General features: G+C 44.3%; 1 protein-coding gene across 9 annotated transcripts in view; it reads left to right on the top strand.

Annotated features, from left to right (window-relative positions):
• Positions 1-19117, top strand: part of NAV2 (neuron navigator 2) — a 378822-nt gene that overhangs the window by 320134 nt on the left and 39571 nt on the right. For all 9 annotated transcript variants that reach the window (XR_012918953.1, XM_012756707.2, XM_012756722.3 and 6 more), the window contains 5 exons: positions 1144-1304; positions 2706-2894; positions 8842-8894; positions 14427-14450; positions 14563-14637. Coding sequence is in view for 8 of the 9 variants with exons in the window: in XM_012756707.2 (XP_012612161.1) it covers positions 1144-1304; positions 2706-2894; positions 8842-8894; positions 14427-14450; positions 14563-14637 (502 nt within the window). In the remaining variant the exon portion in view is untranslated. The remainder of the gene's footprint in view (positions 1-1143; positions 1305-2705; positions 2895-8841; positions 8895-14426; positions 14451-14562; positions 14638-19117) is intronic.

Here is a 19117-nt window from a genome sequence, read left to right as displayed (position 1 = left end):
CCTATCAAAATTATATAGCTCTGGCCTTTTAAAATTAGTGGTTTAAAAATTCAGAATAGGGATACAAGACATGCTGTTTTCAGGTCATTGATGCGTCCTGGGAAGTTTCGTGTCCATCAACTGCAGTAAAAGCATTGAGGAGGAAACAATGCTGCATTCCCTGTCACTGTGACTCTCCTGCCCAGCTCCCTCCCTCCCTCTAGCTCACATAATGCCAACACACCCACAACACCTTTTTTTAAGCCCAAAGAATCACTCTATTTACATATAGTACATAAAACGCAGTGGTACCCTGGCTGCTTGGGCACTCAGAAATTCCAGGTGCTGCCTGTGGCCACAGTGAAAAGAGCATGGATTTTGGAATCAGGCAAACATAGGAATTTCAGCTCTGTGACTCAGGGCAGGGTCCTGCCTTTCCTGAATGTGAATAGGGATAGTGGCATCTGCATTGCTGAGCAGGTCTGAGGCTTCAGTGAGATAACTTCCATGAAGGCCCCTAGGATGTCATAGATGCCCAATAAATCATCACCAGATGCATTTCAGAATAAATGAGGAGGTGGGTCGCATAACTCCTGAAGACCCTTTCCTGTAAAACCCAATAATTTGGGGCTCCTTTCGTGAAGACTTGCTTATGCGTGATTGCAACAACTGCTTCCAGCATCTGTGTCCTGGGACCTCCCTTTCCATGTCCGCTTTCCCATGTGCTGCGATTCACGCCACTTATTTGTGCCATAGAGTGCAGATGCTGTGAGTTATCTAATTAAAACTTCCTCAGAGCTCTAACAGCAGCTCGTTTTGTTGCTTCAGTCCCCTCAAGGTGGGGGCTTTGACGTGACACTGTCATGAATCAACATGTTACAGAAACGCCCAGTGACGGCTCTTTTGAGCATTTACGAATCTTCCTCCCTTTATGTGTTCCCTCCACACGGAAAGCAATTGTAATTTTCCCCAAACGCTGCCAAGTAGCAAAAAAGGTTTTGAGAAACTTCGTAAGTTTCGGGGTGTGTAGTGATCTGATTTTTTAAAACAAATAATCTTTGGATATATATTTTTTTCTTTTTATGTATTTGCCATCAACCCCACGGAATTCATTTTCCTAAGTGTTGTTCGTAGTTCATTCCAGCTTGATTTCTGTCTGTCCAGGTATACTCCCACCTCCCAGCTTCGCACGCAAGAAGATGCAAAAGAATGGTTACGGTCCCACTCTGCAGGAGGCCTGCAGGACACGGCTGCAAATTCCCCTTTTTCCTCTGGCTCCAGTGTAACTTCTCCCTCTGGAACAAGGTTCAACTTTTCCCAGCTTGGTGAGTAGCCACTTGTCATTAGCTGTGTTGTTCAGCTCTGTAGGGCAGAGCTTATTTGGTGTTTTGAAATAGACATGTGGTTCTGCCCCTCTCGACATCTGACCAAGCCCTCAGCGATATAGTTTGATTACAGGAGAATTGATATCAAAAGAAATAGAGAAAACAGCAAAAATTTTGGTACTCTGATCAATTTTCTGTCTGTAGCTGATTCAGGTAGGGTACTGCAAAGAGCAAATCATCCCATTTTTGAGAAGAATGCATTCTATTTTTAAGATCTCTGAAGAAGCAGGGTTTATAGCATACCCCATGTTTGGTGATCCTCATTGCTTTAGTAAGCTGGAAATAAAAGTTAAGCTTTGACCGAACAGGTATTCTTAGAAGTGCCGACTGCTGACATAATGCTTGGGCTGGCGCAGTGGGGAAAGGAAAAGGATTTTTAACACAGTCCCTGCTGACATGTCAGTGGATTCTTTTTTAGAGAGACGAACACACCCCCATGCAGACCCGTAAAGCAGGGTAAAAGAGAACAGTCCAAAGCTTTATATGAAACCCTGTAAAAACTGACTGGAATCAGATAAGTAGTAGTCTACACAGTTAGCGAAAGGAAAGATCGGTGCTGGCTGGAATTACAGACAGAGGTTATGTGAGGGTGGCAGGATGGGAGCTGAGCCCCGGGGGACTGATAGAAGGAAAGTCTTTTCCAGTCTCATCTCACTCTTTAGAGAGGCAGCCTTTTCTGATTATTGTGAATAATAAATTCAGAGGCTTTAAGGATCAATGTAGTTTGTCATCAAGTGAGGTTTAATTCTTCATTTTTGATTGGCTAAATGAGTACCTCTGAAAATATTGTACATTACTAAAACGGACAGACTTTTCTTAAGAAAGCTGGTTTTAGCTATGGCAAATGCACCTCCTTTGCATGCAAGCTTTTTATGCAGTGTTCCCCATCTGAGGCCATGAGACAGACCTGTGTTCATATTGTTCTTTCCCAGCCGTAACTCTTTGAGGCAAGAGATTCTTGTCATGCACAAATGCTTCCCATCTGATCAAAAGCCTACTTGGACTATTTTGGGCTTTTGGCTTCAGAGAGAATCGTTCCAGATGAGCCTGGGGAGTAATTAGCTCATGCCTGGAAGGTGACACTGGCCTGTCTGAACGTGCCAAGTTGGAAAGCCGGAGCCCAGAGCCTTGCTGTAGAGCTGACCCGGCTTTCCACCCTTATTTTTAGCTCTCAGTGTGTAACTCGAATGCTGATGCGACTACCTTTTAGAAAATAGGCAGGGGAGAGAAGTTGGCAGGAACGCATGTGGCTGACAATAAGCAGCCTCCTCTTTGTCCCCATCCAGGATTTGAACAGAGACATGAATTTCCAACATTTTGATCCCATTCCTTTCATTCCAGCGAGTCCCACCACTGTCACCCAGATGAGCTTGTCCAACCCGGCCATGCTGAGGACCCACAGCCTGTCCAATGCCGACGGGCAGTATGATCCGTACACGGACAGCCGCTTCCGGAATAGCTCCATGTCCCTGGATGAGAAGAGCAGAACCATGAGCCGTTCGGGCTCGTTCCGGGATGGGTTTGAAGAAGGTAAGGAAGGAGTCTCACCTTCTCCCAGGTTATTCCATGTGGTTAATGGTCCTCTATGCTAAGCTCACTTCGTTGACCTGCGAGCCCACGTGTAAGTGCTTGCAACTCTCCCACCTACACTGGGGGTCAGGTATGGGGAACACTCAGTAGTAAGGTCTGGCCCTTAGTTAACCTTTCAGGACTTCAGGGAAGAGGCTGCTGAGAAAACACTGATGAGCCATAGCACTGACTGAGTTCCGCTCTAGGCGCCTCTGTCCTGGACTTGGGCCAAGGCTTCTTGGCATGCGCCTCCATCTTGAGGTGCAGACACTGGCTCCCCATCCTGGCAGAGGGAGTTGCCAGAGAGCTCACTTCCCTGTGCCGACACTCTCGTGTAGCTCTGAGGGGCTGGGCAGACATGCCTCTCTGTTCTAGAATTTTCTATCTCTTGTCTCAAACACCAGTGTTTCAAGTTGATTGTGTTCTGTTATGCCCTTTTCTTTCTTTGGTTGCTAACTGTGAATATTTTGGGGGTTGGGTTTTTATTAATATGTTTTGTTCATTTTCATCAGATTTGTGAGAAAACAATTCTATGGTCAATTTTGCCAGCCATCTTCACAGCTCATTTGGTTTCTCCTTCCCTTTGTTCCTTCACCGGAGGTGTGAGTTAGGGGAGAAAGCTGTCAAAATTCTGTGGGGGATGTCACCCCAACCCTGCGAAGATGGGGCTGATAGGACATTGGAGGCTTATGGCCCAGTGCTTGAGAATATAGACTCAGACTAGCAGGGTGTGAGCTTTAGCTCCACTACTTCTTAGGTACATGATCTTGGGCAAGTTGCTTCACCTCTCTGTGCCTCTGGATTTTCACTGAGAAAATGAGACGAATAATAGTATTCAGTGCATGGAATTATGAGAATTAAATGAGATAATACATATAAATGCTAACACAATGATGGTATTACATGTCATAGCCTGTAATGACACAGCTTATAAAGCTGTAATAACATAGCTGTCAAAACACAGCTTCAACATTGGCTTCCTGGCAGCTCAGAGTCCCCGGTCAGAAGATGGGGACTCTTGGAACAAATAGAGCCCAAGCTGAGGACCATACCTCTAGTTGTGCCTTTTTCACCAACGACAAAACAGAACATGGAGGACATGTCATAGGTGCTTCCCCATCCCTAGGAGAGTGGGGAAATATGGCCAGCATCCTCCAGGAAGGAAAGAACAAACTTGTGATTGTTCAGGAAATCCCAGGTCAAAGGGAGAAAAATACAAGATACAGGCTTCTGCTTTTGCCTTGTGTTCCTTTTAACAAAAGTTTTCAAGAATTTAGTTACAGAGCAGTTGCCCGCTGGAATCTTCATACTCTCCACCCTGATTTATGTATCATTTGCATCCAGTGACGTCCGGTGAGCAGATGCAAGTCTGCAAATCCATATATGGGAACCTGCTGGGCCAGAGGATTCAGGAGGGGAGGAGCCTGAGTAACTGAGTGTTTTTGCTAGATTTAAGAGCTAGAAATTAATGCTATAACCACTCAGCAGTAATAGCGGAGGACATATTATGACCTTAAGGTGGAGGAGGAGGCAGTTTGTCTTGAACTTTTTTCTTGTTGGTGTGCCGGCCAAGCATGACCACGGAGCGGTTCCCGGCCTCCCTGGTGAGGACTTGCGTATGGAGCTTGCCCTGCACTGGATTCATCTTCTCTGCCGTGTGTATACCTCGGTGAACCACACTCAGTACTGAAACTTGTCCAAACAAGCACGCTTCGCCTCATAAAAGCCCAAGACCATTACAGAATCATTGTCAGATAGCTTTTATTTATTCCATCTGGAATCAAGCTGGCAGGCAGCACAACTGCAGAATATCTGGGATGTCAAAATGACATTGATAAAAAGTGCTTGCCCATAAGCAGTGTCTAGACTTTTGTAAACCTAATGATTCATGGTGACATGGAACTGAAGCACAGGGGTAAAAATCAAACTTTGGGGGAAGGGGTAGGGACTGCTGTCGATAGACTATGAACACATAATATTTTCATGTTTGGGGAAATTTGGCATCAGATGGGTTTTATTTCTTCCAAGGCTATTACAGTACAAAACCAAAATAGGGCTTGTGTAATTAGGTGTTTTTTTAATTCCTTTGAGTAAAGACTGTTTTTTTTTTCTTTTGAATTTATAAATTCCCAGCATTACAGAAACAGTTGGGGAAAAATTCACATCTCATGTTTGGTGTATTATGTACAATACAGCAAAATAGAAATATAGGAAGAATTAGCACAAGTGTTTGTGTGAAGTGTTTGTGCAATTTAATTAGCACTTCCCATTTTGAAGGAGGTGGGAATCATAAATATGTAGATTAGGTACAGGCATGGCCCAGATGCAGCCTTTCAAAGTTATTTCAGGTAAATTAATTTCCATCAGATGCATTATGCAATCTTAAAGTCAACTTTAATAGCGTACATTTAGGAGGATGCTTGAGGTGTTTTTAAAATGGATGTCTAGAGAGAACAACTCCCGTGATTTCAGCAGTCATCAGTAAGAGCCAGTGCAATCTGAAACACAGAGACCCCCACTGTATCAGTTTATACGAAACCCACCGGAGAGAGCAGCTTACTAATAAGGGAAGCTTGTATTGCAGCTCTGCTGTGTTTCTAGCTGCTGCGTGACCTTAAACAAGTCACTTGAATCTATAGTTGTGATTCAAATTCTGGCAACAGTATGACTCTGGGAAGGAACCTGACCCTCCCTGCTCAACCTGTTCCCTGCTCGCTAAAATATGGAAAATAATTGTACCTGCGTTGGAGGATTGAAGTGAAGATTAGGTGAGATAAATCCTGGAAAGCATTTAGCAAATAACTTTGAAAGGGGGCGGATTGTAAGTGCTCAGTCAATGGTAGCTATTGTTATAATTATGTTATATCCTTCTCCCCAAGGGCCATTATCACCCCCATCTCTTTTAATGGTGCAATTGAGGCAGAAGTGGCTTGGAGATGTTCTGCAGCTAGAACAATGTCCTAATAAGCCTTTTGCTTCCCAGCCCTCTGTCTTTCTACTCAACCCTACCTTGACATTGGGCTCAGGTGGGGTGTTTTGTTTTGTTTTTTAACCTGTTTGAGGCAAGCCCTGATCTTTCACCTCTGTTTTTATTATGCTTCCTTTGAGAGGCAGGGCAGTCCGTTAGCCACTGGAACTGTGGCTAACGGACTGCCACATTCTCCGTGGCTCCTTCCACAGTACCCAGCTCCTGACCAGCTGTGTGTGTGAGCTTATCACTTAGCCATTCTCAGCCTTAATTTATTCTTTTGTTAATTAAGGGAGGAAACTCCTGCCTAGTCTGGGATTGTTACCTGCCAATTCTGTATGATGATGAAGGTCAGAGGCACTTAATTACTTTATTGACTGGAATGTGCCCAGTTGTTTCATTCTATCTAGTGATTTCACCCCCACCTAAAGCATCTTTCTTAAACATCAGTCCTGACTTGTGTCTATATGTAGATTGCTTGAAGGGAATAGGAAACCACTCTAAAAAACACCAAAAGGCTTTAAAATAAAAAACAAAACGGAAACTAGTAAACCAGATCTCTCAAAGGCAGAGCGGTCTCTAGACTGACTTTTTGTCAGCAGATTCTATTCCTGAATTGCTGTGTGACCTTAAGCAAGTGATTTAACTTTTCTGAGTTTCAGATCTCCCAGTGGCAGAGGTGGCCTAAATATTCTCTGTGGCTCCTTGTAGCTGAAAAGTTTGGGAGGTACAGATACAGGGAGGAAAATCAACCTGGCTTGTTTTCGCTGTTTGGCTCTGTAATTACAATAAGCATGTTGTTGTCCAAGAGTATTCACACTGCATAACCCAGGCTCTGACTTGGCTCTGTTCGCTTGAAGGAGGGCCAACTGCAATGGTTGAGGCAAGCCACATTCATCTGGGGGTTGACTCTGGAAATCAGGGAATTTGTTTCTTTGGAACACAGCCTTGCTGTTGCTGTTTACCAAGTGAGAGTAGTTAATTACAGGAGAAAAATAATTACCTCTACCTGAAGCCTGCCAGATGTGTTCTTCTCTGCCTGTGGCCCTAAGTTTGCACTGAGTTGTTACTAAAACTGTGTCAGCCAGTTTATGTGTATAAGATGTAGAGATATAAGAGAAAAACACTTCCATTTTCCAACAGCTGAAGGTCATAGAGCAGCCCAGTGCAGGCCACTGGAGCCAGCCCCTGGCGGGACAGTCATGCACGTGTGATTGAAGGGCGGTTGCACGTTGCCCACATCTCTTCACCCAACTTGGCCTCCAATATAATCCCTCCACTGTTGTCTGTGTCGTAGAGCTGAAGTAACTTACCTCCTTGGAACGTTAGGCCCTTAGGTTGGGGCATTGGAAGCCTCTGTTAATGTGTGGACATATTAACATTGAAAGCCATTATTGGCCATTAACACCTTAAACTGATTTTTATGGGCATGAGTCAGATTGGTCATGGATGGAGGAAAAGATCTAGAACTCAGGGCATTGCTAAGGCGGGTGGATGTAAGTGATAGTACAGGGACCGCTTCAGAGTGGTGCCCCTGCTAAGAGAGAAGAGGGCGGGAATGGCAAGCCGAGTTCTGTGGGTGCAGAGGAAAGAGGAGGCCCATCCAGGTGGCAGCCAGGGAAATAGAGGACAGGCTCCGTGGAGAAGATATTTGAACGGGTCTGATTTGGATAAGCAGTATTTAGATGCAACCTAAACCAAGAGAACTGCATGGGCAAAGACTCTATGGTGGGGGGAGTATTATCTAGGGCATGCTTGGGAGAGAAGTGCAGGATTCGTAGCGTGATAGGAACATATAAAGGAAGAATGGGAGGGAAAGGAAGGTTTACTGGAAAAACAGTAGAGATGTTGCCTGAGTGTTAGGCTGAGTTGCTCATCGGCTATCTCGTTGGCAGGTAGCTTCTGCCAACTGCTAATCCAGCATGAGTTCACTTCTTGGGTGGTAGGTGAATGCCATTGAGCACAGGTGGAAAGTTACTCTCCAGCCTCCCACTTTCAGACTGCAGGTCGTAGCGCAGTGTAAGAGTAGAAGCATTCCACCCACGGTCAAGAAAATTGTGCCCAGTTAAAAGGCCTACAAAGGTAGGAAACACAGGAATATTTCTGTCTTTCAAAGAGGTTGTCAAGAGATTACCAAGAAACTAAAGAATTTAGTTCCCAAAAAGAGAAGGCAGCCAGAATACATGGTCCCAGCAAAGACTATGATTTAAAATTAAAACAAATAAAAAATGTCTCTACTGGCTGAAGGCAGGAAGGGGTGCTAAGGGTATACAAGTATGATTCTAGTCAAAAAGCAAAACAAAAGGGGATACCACTTGTCACTTTCTAGACATAATAGAAATCAAAGAATCTATACTTCAGCGGATCTGTTTTCTAAACAAATATTCTGCTACACAGTCATCTAGAGTGAACTGACCGTGACCAACAGCCTCTTAAATTCAAAATAATCAGTTCATCTTTTTGCATGTACAAGGGACAGATGCTAGCAGGGTAAGATATACATGCAACCCAATCTGAACCCAAGAGGAATACATTAGAAAAAAGGGTAGAATAAAGTATGCTGGAACGGTAACAGGTTGCTTCCAGGTAATGGAATTGTGAGTCACTGTAGGTTATGACAGTGAATATGCTTCTTAGCACTCTTCTGTACTTGAACATTTTTTTTCAGTAATCATATGTTGTTTGGTAGTCAGAAAAAAAATGTAGAAGTTTATAGAAAAAAATGTAATAGAAAAGTGACTTCCTTAGTAAATTATCCGTTACTTGTCATTGACCTGTCACCAAACCAGGAGAGGCTGGGTCAAGGTGAGGAGATTAAGTCGTTCTAAGCCTGCTAGTGTCCTGTATTGCTGATTTTCTCCTTCTCTCCCCTCTTTTTGGTTCCATAACAGCCAGCTGTGCAATTCACCTTTTCTTTTTTTCTTTCTCTTTGTTCAATAGTTCACGGATCCTCGCTCTCCTTGGTTTCCAGCACATCGTCAATTTATTCTACAGTGAGTATAAATCAGTGCTGTGTGGCTGTGATCGTGAGAGCTAGGGTTCCTTTATTATAGCGGTCCCCAGAGCACCAGGGACTGGTTTTATGGAAGACAGTTTTTTCACCAGGGGTGGGAGGGTCAGGCTGTGATGTGAGTGATGGGGAATGGGTGTAAATACAGATGAAGCTTCGCTCGCTTGCCCGCGCTCACCACCTGCTGCTGTGCAGCCCGGTTCCTAAGTTTCATGGAAGACAATTTTTCTACAGACAGCCGGGGCAGTGGGCAGTGGGCAGTGGGGCGTGGGGGGAGGGCAGAGCTCAGGCGCTGATGCGCAGCCCAGTTCCTAACTGGCCACAGACTGGTACCCGGGGACCGCAGCTCTTTATTAAACATGTCAAGAATAAAATGTAAACATTTCGCCTAGAGAGAGCATTTCCATCATAGGGGGATCAATTAACTGGAGAACAAGATTTGAAATTCACAAACAGCTATTAATGTACCAACCTAAAAAATCAGGAACTAGCTGCTTTGTTAAAGTGGCATCATGATTTGGGTGGTAACTAGTCAGGATGTGTGAGATGCCTTGGCCACCTGCTGGTGGACTTGGAAAAGAAAGGCCTTGTGCAATTTATTAATCTTCTGTCTGCCTCAGTTTCTTTATCTGTAAAGTGGAAATGATAATAGTCCCTACCTTATAGAGCTGTAATAAGGATTAAATGTTATGAAGGTTACATTTCACTAGAATTTAAACTCCTTGAGACAAGGACTTTTTGTTTTTATTCCTTGTACCTAGAACAGTGCCAAGCACATAGTTAGTGTTCAAAAATAGGTTTGAAAGAAATATGAAAATGCATATAAAGCAATCAGTACAGCTCAGAGTAAGCTCTTCTACATGCTAGCCATTGTCAATGAGAGGTCTGTTGAACAAAAGCCAGTGTAACCAAATACAATTGGATTTTCAGTACTGGATTTGATTTTTTCAGTACTGGATTTGTTCAGTAATTGTGAATTGAAAATTATTGGAAACAAATGTTTTAATAATTTAGGTTTTGATAATGCCGGGTTTCTGGGCTAGAGAGCAGGATAAACTATATGTAACCCCTTCAAAATAAGAGGCCATCCAACAATGAAGTTAAAGAGCCCAGGGCCTGGGCCGGGCACAGTGGCTCACGCCTGTAATCCTAGCACTCTGGGAGGCCGAGGTGGGCGGATTGCTCGAGGTCAGGAGTTCAAAACCAGCCTGAGCAAGAGCGAGACCCCGTCTCTACTATAAATAGAAAGAAATTAATTGGCCAACTAATATATAGAGAAAAAATTAGCTGGGCATGGTGGCACATGCCTGTAGTCCCAGCTACTCGGGAGGCTGAGGCAGCAGGATTGCTTGAGCCCAGGAGTTTGAGGTTGCTGTGAGCTAGGCTGATGCCACAGCACTCACTCTAGCCTGGGCAACAAAGTGAGACTCTGTCTCAAAAAAAAAAAAGAGACCAGGGCCTGATTGTTCTTTCTTAGGCTTATAGCAAACAGACTTTAGTGATTGCTAACTGCTTGGATTGCAAAGACCTAGAAACTCTTGCTTCTACTCCTATCCACCACACCTCTCCAACTCCAAAATTCCTCTTTGCTCAAGCTAATCATCTTGTCTGATATTTCATGACCAAGTCTTGGCTTTCCTTTTAAAGGCTTTATATAGAGTGCCTTAGGGAGGCACTCTATATAGAGATTAAGCCATTATCTACCAACAGAGCATAGAGATGGCCTTCCAGTTGTCAGCCAGCAGATAAACTAAGTTCTTTCTTCCAGAATGAAACTCTGAAGTATAGGTACCAAGGATGGGACTTCAAACCTAAATTCACTTCTTCAGCAATATTCACTGGCAACATGTAAATGTCGGGCTCTGGACTGATCCTTGAGGATAAGGTTTAGGAGAGAAAGGAGCCTGTCAATGAAAGAGGGAGCCAGAGACACCAGAGGACACCCAGGGACGTGGGACTCTGTTGTTGGGTGTAGAGCAGAATAGCAGATGTCTTAGTGCCCCAGCCCTGTGTTTTCCCTGTGGCGTTCCTGGGGTTCCTGTCAACACAGAAGGGAGTGGGCCCTTCTCAGGAGAGTAAAACCTGGGTATCTGGCCCACATTGGCCAGCCTTGGAGGGAAAGAGCATGAACTTCTCTACCTCGTGAGTATTCTGATCTAGGAAACTGTCACCTGCAATCCCTGGGCCAGCCCCTTCACACCGACCACTGGAAGCTCTTGCAGTGAAAGGCTCTCTTCTAGTAATTTCTATTCTGGGTCTGTGGACATGAAGATGATACTTTCATGAAATATGAAATTGTCCTTTCCAAGTTGACATAAATGCAACAATTACCAAAGACATAATAATAGTAATTTTTAATTCCATGTTTATCTGGATAGCAAGAGACCTGCAGTCTAATCTTAGTTTTTCTCACCATGTGACTTTCAGCAAATCACCTTGTTTATTCTGGGTGTCTCTCAGTTTTCCCTCTGCATCAGGAAGCTGAGCGAGGTGATCTTCCCGGGCCCCCATGATCTCTGACATTCTGTGAGTCATGGAGTCAGAGGTTCCCATTTGCCGCCCTCACGTGTGTCTTCTCTGAGACTTTAGGTTGCTTTTGCAGACTTTAAAAAAAAAATAGCCTAACATTTGAATGTGATCATGCTAGAGTGGTCTACTCATTTCAAGAAAAACTGCAAGTCTGGTTAGACTCTGCTACCACCTAGCACTGAAGCATGGTCGCTTACTTGTTATTAGTTTCTTGGTAATAATGAAATTCCAAAACACATGCCCCAGGCACCTTTGTAAATGTAAATGTGAACAAGTTCTTTTTTGTTGTCTAAAAAGAGATCTTTGCAGTCTCTTAAGTTGCCAAAGACTCAGAACAAGGAACTTGCTTAATAGCTGGAAGCTTTAAAGGCTCTTATTGGATGACAGTAGCTTCCTTCCTTAAAATCTCTGTAATTCTTAGATATGCAAGAATGCTCATTCTGCCTAAAATTTGCCCACAATTTTAATTACAAATGAAAGAAAGGATTACATGATGCTAAACAATTGCCGTGGAGAAGTCATGGACTTGGAGTAGAGAAAATCTAAGAGGCCACATCTGGCTTCAGGCTTGCTTCCTTGGTTGGCAGAGAGCAGTTGGGTTCCCAGGGAAGCTGCTGAACGGAAGGAGGCCCACAGCTTCACATAGTATTCCCAGATGTGGGGAAGAACAGCAGCAGCTGGGGGCAAGATGCAGAGCACATGATTTCTCCTGGCTGCTGTTGGTAATGGGGACCAAACCCAGGAAACAGGTGGGCACAGTGGCACACAGTGGCAGAAGCATGGGGAAGGACTGTTGATGGAAGTGTTTAGAACTGGTTCTATATGGATGTTTCAGCCTGCTAACAGGCCTCCACCAGCCTCCCAGATGTTAGCTAGCTGTGGCATTCTCAGCATTAACTTTTCTTCTTTGGATGAGGCTCAGGAGTCAGGGGCCTTATTTCTGGAAAGCCTCCATGAGAATTTAGCTATCATAAAAGAGCAGGAGAATGTGCTGATTAAGATCATAGGCTCTGGAGCCAGACGACCTTGGATGCAATCCCAACTGTCCTCACATGTGCCTTCTCTGAGATTGTAGGTTGTCACTTAACCAGCTGCAACCATGGGCAAACTATTTAACCTCTCTGTGCCTCAGTTCCCTCATATGCAAAACAGAAAGCAATAGTATTAGTACTTACACTAAGAGTTGTTACAAAGATTAAATGAACAATGAATGTAAAGTGGTTGGAACAGTCTGGCACATGATAAGCATTCAATAAGTGCCAGTTATTATTACGAGAATGTAAGCAGCATAAGGTCAGGGACCTGGTCATGTTCACAGCTGCATCCCTGTTTCTTAAAACAGTGCCTGGCACATAGTAGGATATCAATAAATACTTGATAGGTGGTGGAGGTGGGATGGATGGATGGATGGATGGATGGATGGATGGATGGATGGATGGATGGATGGATGGACGGACGGACAGACAGACAAAGAGGGATGCATGAGTATTACCTGGGAGGGAAGAGTGAACCCTGAGAATATCTTCCCACCTTCTGAAAGTATTTCTTAGATAAGGAGATTGTTCAGCTATGTGACTTTAGGCAAGACACTTTACCTCTTTGAACCTCAGAAGGAATACAAACAAACCTACTTTATTGGGGTTACTGCAAGAATTAAATTATTTGGCCACATGTATTTAAAAATTAGTTGCTGCTGTTAGGAGCCAGCCTGGAGGGAGGGCAGTGGGGAGCTCGGGGTGGAGATCAGACAGGAAGCAGCTGTCTACCTGCTCAGCTGATGGGTGCAGGGTCCGTGGGTTCTAATGAATCATACCCCTTTGCGTTCTGAGCTGATAGAAAAGGAGACGCTTAAACACTAAAAATCAGATGCTGATTTTTAAAAATAATGGGTTTATTGCTAGTGAAATTGGATTAGGACACTCATCAAGGACCCAAGGACAAAATGGGTCCTTACTGTTGTTCATTCAGCTAACTGGTTTCCAAGTCACTCTTTTGCCCTGGGGATGTTGGAGTGGTGGGTAGAGAGAGGGCAGGAACACTTCCACATTTCCAGGAAGTGGAGTGGGTGCTTCTTTATAGGCCCCCATGGGAACCAGAGGAGAGGGAACGAAAGGTTCCTGCTGCAGCAGGTTCCCACTACCCATGTGGGTTCCCCGTATGGGAAAAGATGGTCTCAGAGTTTCTGCCTGGCAGGAGCCTGTGTCACCGCAGACACAGAGCCAACATGGAAAGCTCTGCCAGTAAAAGGGACAACAAGATGAACCCCCTTACTCCCCAGGATCACAGGTAATTGGGAGACTTAAGGTGGGGCAGCAGGAAGATGAAGGTACATTTATCTTGACAACACATGGAGTTCCCAGCCTGGCTGATAGGGGCTTCCCTAGCCCTCCTGACTTTGAGGCCTTGCTGCCCTGCTGCTGTCCCACTGTAGTGCCCTAAGGAGGTGACAGGGAGGGATAAAATGGGGCAGAATTAATATAAGAGCAGTCTTCTTTTCTCCCTAGAAAGGAGTGCCAGATAAAATACAGAATACCCAATTGAATTTGAAATTCAGATTAAGAACAAATTCTTATTATAAGTATGTCCCTAATATTGCATGGGATTTACTTAGACTTAAAAATATTCGAATTTAACTGGGCATCCTGTAAATTGCTAACTCTAGCTCTTACCCTTCTCATCACATACATTTCCTGAGTGCTTTACCTTATCACTGTCGCCACACGAGAGGCAGGATGGCTCCTTACCAACCAAAGTATGGAGTGTTGCTCTAATGCTTCCTAAGTTTTAAAAGTAATATGCTGTTTGGATTTGGCCTTTGCGATGGGTCAATTTAATTGAGCCAGTCTATCTCAAGAAATATACCAGAAAAGAAACTAATAAATCTTCCAAACTGCTGCAAATATCCAAATATGGCGTTTCCTATGGGCTGGACTGTACTGTTCTTTCTTCCTCAACTCATCTAATTTCCTATATGTTTTCTTTATAGCCAGAAGAAAAATGCCAGTCAGAGGTAAGGAACAGTTTGCTGGTTGGATTTCCTTCCATTATTATGGATTGTTTTACCCGACTCAACCTGGAAACAGACTCCCAAAGCAAGTAACTCTGTCCCTTGTCATCTTTAGATTCGTAAACTGCGGCGGGAACTAGATGCCTCCCAGGAGAAGGTTTCAGCTCTGACCACCCAGCTGACAGCAAATGTAAGTACAGACAGGGTGGTAGCCATGGGATGGGAGGCATGTTCCTACTTTTGAGCATTGCCTCCAGGCCTCCTGTTTCTGAACGCGTAGAAGCAGCCCAGTGCAATAAAAAGGACACGGGCTGTAGTGCCATGGGCGTGAATGTCAGTTCTGACACTCACTGGCTTTGTGTAAGTTCGTTAGCCTCTCAGACTAAATTTGCTCATCTCTGCAATGAGGGTGATAAAGCTCTCAGAGCTGTCTTGTGTGTGATCAGTGCTTGCAATGTATTAAGTGCTCATTAAAATGTTAATTTCTCTCCCCTCTCCCCTTCTGAAAATTCTGATCTTAGGGGGGAACAAAACTAAAGCAAAAAAGGAAAGGAAGGGGAAAAAAAAATTTAGGGCTCTACAATAAACAGCCAGCTGCTCTGTCATTATAAGATACACCATTACGTGTTCAGGAGACACTGCCAACCAGCGTTCAGTTCAGCACTGAGTGCCAACTATGCCCTGGGCGCTGTGGGTGCAACAGCAAAGCAAAGCAGTCACTGGCTTCTCAGCAATCAGTCTGGTACAGTAGCTTGGTACAATTAGAATCTATGGCTGGGCTGTGGAGGAGAGATAGGGGTCAGAGAAAGAAATGAGGAGGAAGAAGCCCTTGGACAAAGGCAAGGGTCAGATCACACAGTGTGTGGGCTGGTTAGACTGGGAGTCTGGACTTCCTCCGGAAGTTAGTAGAGCCCTATCAGTGAGTTGTAAGCAAGCAGTGGGGTGGTCTTGTTTGCTTGGCTGTGGTGTGGATACAGGATCAGAGGGGTCAGAGCAGAGGCGGAAGTCTCCTGCCCCCTCGGCCCAGTCTGATAAGGAGCCATCTGCAGAGCTGTGACCAGGTGAAGGCTGGAACTCAGAAGACAAAGCCTGTGGTCTCAGAAGGTGCCAAGACACCTCTGAGGCAAGGCTTCCTGTCCTGGAGTTAGTTCACAACCCATCCTGAACCCACAGATAACTGTTTTCAAACCTGTAGGAAAGCAACCTACTTGTGTACAACATGCTATTAAAATGGAAAGCAACTTCAAAAGCTTGTCTTCCTTTCACCAGGAGTCAATATTCCAAATAATCATTTACCTGGAGTTTTTACTCTGGCATTCCCAGCTTGAGCCCTGGTCGACTCGGGGAAACCATTCCTCTTTAAGGTTTGCATGTGAATTACCCAGCACAGCGCTTGACCTTACTACACAGTCATTGGTAGCAGCCCTCATCATTATTCAGTCTCCTGAGTTCTCTTACATTTCTGGAAATCTTTGATTTTTTTTTTCAAAACCCCTAACATACTAGGCCACTGTGTGTGTTATGATTCTTTAGTTTTCCTTACCTCTTCTACCATCAGTAATGCTATCAAAAGAACTTCAGAAATTGATGTCGCAGTGAATTCTGAGGCTTAGATCCTATTCCAAAAAACAGCAGAGGTATTCCATGAGTAGATTCTTCATCTGGAGAACCAGATGTGTACATTTGAATCCAGAACAAACTCTGGACCCAGTGAGCCAGGTCTCCTGGGTATCATCCAACACGTGAGGTTTGATCCCTCCCCTAGTGATTCTGAGTTAAGAATTGCAGCTGCCGACTGCTGCCCTTTACTAATCCTCAAGTGGTAGTTAACTGACTTATTAGTGAACTTGGGTTAATTCCCCCACTGACCTCATGTTGCACAAGGAGCCTTACGCTGGGCCATTCGGAACTCTACTGTCTGTTCTAGAAGAGTCAGAGTGAGATCCCTTATGTTATTCCAGAAGTGCCTTTTGCTACTCATAAAAGCCATTGAATCCTGTATTGTTTTAAAGTAAATATTTAGTCTTGCCACACACCACCGGCAACACTAACATGTTTTATTGTCTGCCATTTTTCTCACAGACCAAGCTGTGTTTGTTTTTCTAGGACAAACTACTCAAAGCCACCTTCTCTGGGTGTTTTTATACCACTCGTGTTTGTTTTCCCTGGGAATGTGAGGATGGCGTTCGATGAGAAGGCCGTTGTGTGTCTCTGAGCCACGCTCACGACAGCCCTCTGACCTGTACTTTCATAATTGTGCTTATGACACAAAGGCAGCCCTTGCGCTTGACAGATAAATGGGATCCTCTGGTTCTTGAGAGCAAATGTGGTTTCTTCTTGAGCTTGCAAAAACACTTTCTCAATAGCAGTCTTCGTGGAGTCAGGTTTTTTGTTTTTGTTTTTAATTGAATAGAAAATATGAATGCCCACAACTAGAATCATGGGTGGCAATCATGAGATGCAGAACTGAAATAATTGCACATTCAGTCATTTAAATTAAACTTTGTCATTCTTTTGCAGTGCAGAGATAGCAAACGTTCTTTTAGGTATCCATGCTCTGGCCCGTTTCCTTCATCGACTATGTGACTATCTTGAACTGACGGGCTTTGATTTTGCCACGCTGTCCAGGACAAACCAAAGCACATCTTTTGATTTTAAAATACAGAGGCATTTTCTCCATTTTTAATAGAGAAAGATGGTACAGTCAGAAAGAAGGTACTAGCTATCTCACTTAACACTACAAGTGGCCCTGCTCCCTGCCAACAGTGGATCCTGGAGATGTCTTAGCCTCAACCATCCCTGCGTGAAGAAGTCTGATGACGGGCCTCTATTCACCCTTGAGACCCCTCTCTAGATTGACGTGTCACTGATCCTCCTCACAGCCCAGGACGAAGGCTCCCCCATTCTTATCCCACTTTATCCTTCACAGTGTGCATCAGTCATCTTTTCCTCTAGAATTTTCCAACAAGATCCAATCTCACTTCTCCCAGGACTCTACCCACGTATCCTCTGCTGGCTCCTGTCCTCGTCACCCTCTGTGTCTACTCTCCATCCCTTCACCTGTATTCTCAGAGACTATGACTCCTCTCTCAGTTTCTTATGTTACTTTCTCATTTCCAAACCTCTTTCCTTCCACAAGTATCCATTCATTCCTGTGTTTTGCAATTCCTCAGTGGTCCATAGACCATTCTCACCTGTTTTGTTTCATGTAGTGCTCAGAACAACCATGGGGGAAAAATAGATATTGTTATTTAATAGACGAAGAAGAAGCCAGGGCCAGGAGGATTAGATGACCTGCTCAGCATCACTAGTAATTGAAATGAGCTAGAATGAGAGCTGAAGACCTACGACTCAATATCCTGTTCCCTTCCCCTGTGCCACGCTGCCTCCTTCATCCAAGTGCTTTCTTTTCTTCTCAGTCCTTTATGTCCTCATCCAACACTCACTTATGGAGTGGCTGCTTTGTACCAGTAGTAAGGATACAGGTGTGCACAAGATAGACATGGTGTCAACCTTCATCAAATGTACAGTCTGGTGGCCCATTTCATCTGCTGCTCAAATGCCTCTAACAATAGGACGTGCCACTATTGCATTTATACAAGTGCAGTTTGGAGGTTAGAAGATCTTGGTGGGCTAACAGATTCTTAAATTGATTGCTGGAAGTTCCCTATCTTGACTGTGGAAAAAATATCCATTCTTTATTCTTGATTTTAATGACATTACCAAAATCCTCATTCAGCCAACCAGCATTTCAACTACAACTCTATGTCCCAGGCACAAGCTTAGTGTTGGGACACAAAGTTACCTCTTGTCCTTGAATAAAGTTGCAGGCAAGGGGGCAGGCAGGAAAAAAAAGCACATTTCTTAATTCTAGGATGTATTCTTTTTTTCACATTTTAAAATCTCTGAAAATTGGATGCATATTATAACTGGCAACACTTTAAATAATTTCTTAGTAATATATAAAATAATGGTGCATCTGATGTCGTATTCTAACAGAAGTCTCTAAAAGTGCCTGGGAGCCTGTGGGAAAGTGGCAACTCACTGGGGGAAGTAGGCAAGGTTTCTCCAAGCCCTTATTAACCAGGATTATAACAAGGAAAATATGCCAACCACTTCGTTCATTTATTCTGCAAACATACTTGATGTGAGTGTGTACTATGAGCTTAGCAGTTGGTGAACAAAAGATCATCTTGCAGGGTAGTAGAAAAGGCAGACATAAGTCAACAACCATGAGACTACGGGGTATTTTTAACTATGAAATCACAAAACATAGAAGTGCAGTGTGCTTATGAGAGTGAACATGACAGACCTAACCCATAACCCAGTCTGTGTGTGTCATGATGGCAAAAGCTGAGAGCTCTCAAGGTGGATGTGTAAAAATTAGTTAGGCAAGGAGAGGACTGGGGGGAAGAGCATTCAAGGCGGGGGGTGGGGGGGGAAGGATGGACAATGGCCCTAAGGTGGGAAGGTGCATGTGATGTTCGGGCAAGTACAATGCTGGAGTAACTGGACCCCAGAGGGAGGCAGGGAGTGGATTCAAGAGGAACCTGCAGGAGTAGACAGAGGCTAGATGAAGTGGTACCCATAGGTTTCTGTCTTTAAGACCCAGCGTGTTTTAGGCACTCTTGCCTTGCAAGGTAACAGAACTGAGGCTGTATCTTCCCCCT

This window comes from Microcebus murinus, chromosome 4 (genome assembly GCF_040939455.1).
Source record: "Microcebus murinus isolate Inina chromosome 4, M.murinus_Inina_mat1.0, whole genome shotgun sequence".
NCBI classification, from domain to species: domain Eukaryota; kingdom Metazoa; phylum Chordata; class Mammalia; order Primates; family Cheirogaleidae; genus Microcebus; species Microcebus murinus.
The sequence above is the reverse complement of the archived record's forward strand: the minus strand, read 5'-3'. Positions and strand labels throughout refer to the sequence as shown.